The sequence below is a fragment of the Myotis lucifugus genome, unplaced genomic scaffold, assembly GCF_000147115.1.
Source record: "Myotis lucifugus unplaced genomic scaffold, Myoluc2.0 scaffold_4200, whole genome shotgun sequence".
Lineage (NCBI taxonomy): Eukaryota > Metazoa > Chordata > Mammalia > Chiroptera > Vespertilionidae > Myotis > Myotis lucifugus.
In genome coordinates, this window is record NW_005875248.1 from 1 (window position 1) to 4985 (window position 4985).

The following is a 4985-nucleotide window of genomic DNA, read 5'->3' on the forward strand; positions in this document are numbered from 1 at the left end:
ATGCTCAGAGACTTCTGTACTACGATGTGATGCTGGAAGTGTTTGCCCTTGTATCATCTGTAGGTAAGACCTTCACATTCTCCCAGTGTCCTGAGGTGATGACCTCTCTTTCTTTACACCTCAGGCGTAGCTTTCTCTCTCCCACAGCCAGAACATGGCCTCTGCTAATGGCCCTCACTGTCCTGTCAAATGTGCTGTGGCTGCCAGGGATGAGCTGGATGGGGAGCCCTGAGTAAAGGACTCCAGGAACATCCCTAACACCCGTAACCTCAAAAAGTACAGGAAGTGTCAGGGAGTCAAGAGCCTAGCAGTGAGTTTAATGGGTCCCAGCTTGCACTTTCTCTTCATATAAGGCTGACAGTGTCCACATGCATGGCTTCTACTTCTGCCCTCTTTCTCTTGGTACGCGTTCTTGTGCCACATTATGGTCTTTACCTACATAAACCATGGGCTGTTTTGGTAAGGCCCCCATTCAAATGTATGTAATACTCTCTTCCCTGAATACTATAGCAAGCTGTTTAGCTCTGGCCCAGTGCAGACTACTCACTTCTTCATCACCTGTTCATCTGCATTGGTGCCTCTGCAGTAATCTGCAACGTTGACTTGTACATGTGATATGTGCATTGAAGTGCTAATTAGTCCTTGAAACCAGCTACTCCTTTATTGAATTTTACGTGGAGTAAGACCTAAACAACTTCTTCCACAGCTCTCCTCCACCCCCCATCCCTGGTAAACAATACGTGCAGAATGCTGTTAGTTGAAGGATGGGCTGGAGATCCATATTCTCATCCATGTGGTGCTTGCCATGTTTGTGTCATATTTCTGGTGAGGCCTCCCTGTTTTGTGATCTTCATTAGCGTAGAAAGTCACAAGAGCCTCTTATTAATCCTTCCTGCACATCTCTTATTTTCAGACAATTGCATGGAACCAACGTGCGATGTGTAACACACTTTTGCAATGGGACTTCCCCCTGCCACCACATTCAACATTCATTTCCTCACCATTTCTCACTTTTCAGGTTGTTGGCATAAAATGGAAGATGAGGAGGCCTCTTCTGATCAGCAAGTATGTAGACAAGGCAAGTCACAGGTCAGGACTTCTAAGACAGCTCAAGACACCCATAAGAACAATCTCTGTAGGCAGTGTTTCTCTCTGTTGCAACATATTTTGCACCCGACTGGGTCACATGCAGCGTACTTTGAGCAGAAAGCCTTCAGTAGCGACGCATGTGTTGGAGAATTCTGTTTCAGTGTAAACCCTCACCAGCAACAAAAGAATGAATGTGGAGAGGGGCCCTGGAAAGAAGCTATGGACGGGGCCTCTTTTGTGAGCAGGTGCAGCTTCTCCTTCCCTTCGGTGCCTTCAACCAGCAGGGAGGTTGGGGAAGACTTGCAGTCCAACCCAGAGCTTCCCCAGCACCAGGCCACTCTCAACACTGAGGAGCTACCCTGTAGCAGTGAGATTTCACAGGAATTTCTCCGTGGAAAAAGTCATCACCGGTGGGATGAATGTGGAAACGCTGCCAGCCACAACCTGAAAGTTGTTCAGTGTGAGGGTGTGTGTTCTGGAGAACTGATTTATGAGTGTAACAAATGTAGGAAAGTGTTTATACGAAACTTGAACGTCATTCGACATAGAGTTCACACTGGAGAAAAGCAGTATCAGTGTAATGAATGTGGGAAGTTCTTCAGAAAAAGACCTTCACTCGTTAGACACCAGAGAGTTCACACTGGAGAGAAGACATATGTGTGCAAACAGTGTGGGAAGTCTTTCAGTTACAACTCTAACCTCAAAAAACACAACAGAGTTCACACAGGAGAAAAGCCGTATAAGTGCAGTGAATGTGGGATATCCTTTCGTCAGGAGACCCACCTCATGGAACACCTCAGAGTTCACACTGGACTGAAACCATATGAGTGCAGACATTGTGGGAAATCCTTCAGCTCCAAGTCTAACCTCAAACAACACAACAGAGTTCACACAGGAGAAAAGCCATATAAGTGCAGTGAATGTGGGATATCCTTTCGTCAGAAGACCCACCTCATGGAACATCTCAGAGTTCACACTGGACTGAAACCATATGAGTGCAGACATTGTGGGAAATCCTTCAGCTCCAAGTCTAACCTCAAACAACACAACAGAGTTCACACAGGAGAAAAGCCATATAAGTGCAGTGAATGTGGGATGTCCTTTCATACAAGGACTCAGCTCACTAGACACCTCAGAGTTCACACCGGAGAGAAGCCATATGAGTGTAGAGAATGTGGGATGTCCTTTCGTACAAGGGCTCAGCTCAGTGTACACCTCAGAGTTCACACTGGACAGAAACCATATGAGTGCAGACATTGTGCGAAATCCTTCCGTTCCAAGTCTAACCTCAATCAACACAACAGCATTCACACAGGAGAAAAGCCATATAAGTGCAGTAAATGTGGGATGTCCTTTCGTACAAGGACTCAGCTCACTAGACACCTCAGAGTTCACACCGGAGAGAAGCCGTATGAGTGTAGAGAATGTGGGATGTCCTTTCGTACAAGGGCTCAGCTCAATGTACACCTCAGAGTTCACACTGGACAGAAACCATATGAGTGCAGACATTGTGGGAAATCCTTCCGTTCCAAGTCTAACCTCAGACAACACAACAGCGTTCACACAGGAGAAAAGCCATATAAGTGCAGAGAATGTGGGATGTCCTTTCGTACATGGTCTCAGCTCACTGTACACCTCAGAGTTCACACTGGACAGCAACCATATGAGTGCAGACATTGTGGGAAATCCTTCAGCTCCAAGTCTAACCTCAAAGAACACAACAGAGTTCACACAGGAGAAAAGCCATATAAGTGCAGTGAATGTGGGATGTCCTTTCGTACAAGGACTCAGCTCACTAGACACCTCAGAGTTCACACCGGAGAGAAGCCGTATGAGTGTAGAGAATGTGGGATGTCCTTTCGTACAAGGGCTCAGCTCAGTGTACACCTCAGAGTTCACAGTGGGGAGAAGCCATATGAGTGTAGAGAATGTGGGAAATCTTTTCGTTACAGGTCTAACCTCAGACAACACAACAGCATTCACACTGGAGAAAAGCCATATAAGTGCAGAGAATGTGGGATGTCCTTTCGTACAAAGGCTCAGCTCACTGGACACCTCAGAGTTCACACTGGACAGAAACCATATGAGTGCAGACATTGTGGGAAATCCTTCCGTTACAGGTCTAACCTCACACAACACAACAGTGTTCACACAGGAGAAAAGCCATATAAGTGCAGAGAATGTGGGATGTCCTTTCGTATACGACATCACCTCACTAAACACCTCAGAGTTCACACTGGAGAGAAGCCACATGAGTGTACTGAATGTGGGAAGTCTTTTAGCCAAAAAGCCTACCTTAATAAACATCTGAGAGTTCACACTGGAGAGAAGTCTTAAATGTGCAGGGAATGTTTCCTTTTATTCACTTAGAATAACAACAATGAAGGAGACTCTTTGTGACCTATTTTCCTGAATTTAAACCCCTTTTAATGGAACATACACTCTTCTAGATTCCTCATGTTACCAGTACAGGTGAAGCTTAAACGAGGTGCATAGCACTTTGTAACATGCCCAGGTCTTCTACCCGATTGATTTGTGGCTGAAGAGATTTCCCTCTACAACCTGGCTCACCTGAAGAGTGTGTATCAGTCCCAACCACTGCGTGCTAAGGGGAAATGTATTCTGTGATGTCACTTGTGCTTGAGAACATTAGGAACCCTCCGCTCCTGACAGGATCTTCATTTATCTCCGAGGAGGTAATGCACCTGACCCAGGGTTCATACAGGGCACTTTCCTCAGCTAAGAAGTGTGGCCTCTGTCCGGGACATGTGGTTCTCACATAATGCTGTGATGAATTGTTTCAAATTCTGATTCACCAACCTGCAAACCGCCTTGTCCTGTTTTCTGGTTTGTGATCTTTAGTAAAGGTATTTTTTCTTTAGTACCTTTAATTTTCTTGGTTATATTCACCCCCAGGGATGATTTTCAAGCACTATTGTGGTCTACGTTGTATAATTTACAGATATTGTGTGGATCCCAACGTTTCTGTGCTTTAGGAGGGACAGCATAGTGCCAGGAAATCACTCTTTGACCAATATTGGCTTTTAGTGCATTGCTGCCCACGGCCTTGAAATAAAGACTGCGTGACTTTGTGGTTCTTATTTGCAGGTTTGATCCTGGCCCCATGGAGCTTTGTAGGAGGCATCTAATTTTTCCTTCCCTCTCACATTGATGTCTCTCCCAGTCTTTCCCTTCCTCTCCCCCTTCCCTTGCACTCTGTCTGAAAATCAATGGAAAAATATCCTCAGGTGAGGATTACCAAAAAATCCAAACATTCACCCTGGTGCCCTGAGATGGGGCCTCTGCCGGCACCACCCACCTTTGCTCACTCCTGCCTTTTCCTGGGATGTTCCCACTGCAGGTGGGCTCACTGTGCCCTTCCCAGTGTTTGGCAGAGAGGCAAGGCCCTGGGAGGGATTGGAGTTCTGTGTGTGCCTGAGATGTACTGTCCAGGGCTCTTTTCTCTCCATCCAGAGGTCTCTCCAGCCTGCTCCTCCCCACCCGCCAGGCACCTGGCCTGCTGCAAATGAACCTACTTCTGTATCTGGGAGAAGCCCCCTGATGCTATGGGCCCTGAAATCAGTTCACCTTTAGAAAATCCTGCCTCCCGCCAACCCATTCACACCCCTGAGACCCACTGGTGTTTACGTCTCTTTTTCTTCATTTTAGGGATTATTTTGCACTTTATTAAAAATACAGCACACCTCTCCCCTAACCCCTCCCGCAGCAGTCCTGGAGGTAGCATGGATTCTCCAGGATATGGTTTTGTTTATTTTCAATGGTGGGAACATTCTGTAATACAAGCATTTCCAGAAGGAGAGGATTGGTCTCAATATAATTCCACATTTGGAGGATGATTTGTGGTTGGTGTGCCCCCGCCCCTAAGTTTTGCCTGT

General features: G+C 46.4%; 1 protein-coding gene across 1 annotated transcript; it reads left to right on the forward strand.

Moving 5' to 3' along the window:
* Positions 1–8: 8 nt before the first annotated feature.
* Positions 9–3646, forward strand: LOC102430312 (zinc finger protein 345-like; the record flags this gene model as incomplete). Its single annotated transcript, XM_014450839.2, has 2 exons — positions 9–63; positions 1019–3646. Coding segments are annotated over 2 exons (2463 nt in total), but the record flags the coding sequence as incomplete, so codon positions are not given.
* Positions 3647–4985: the final 1339 nt, after the last annotated feature.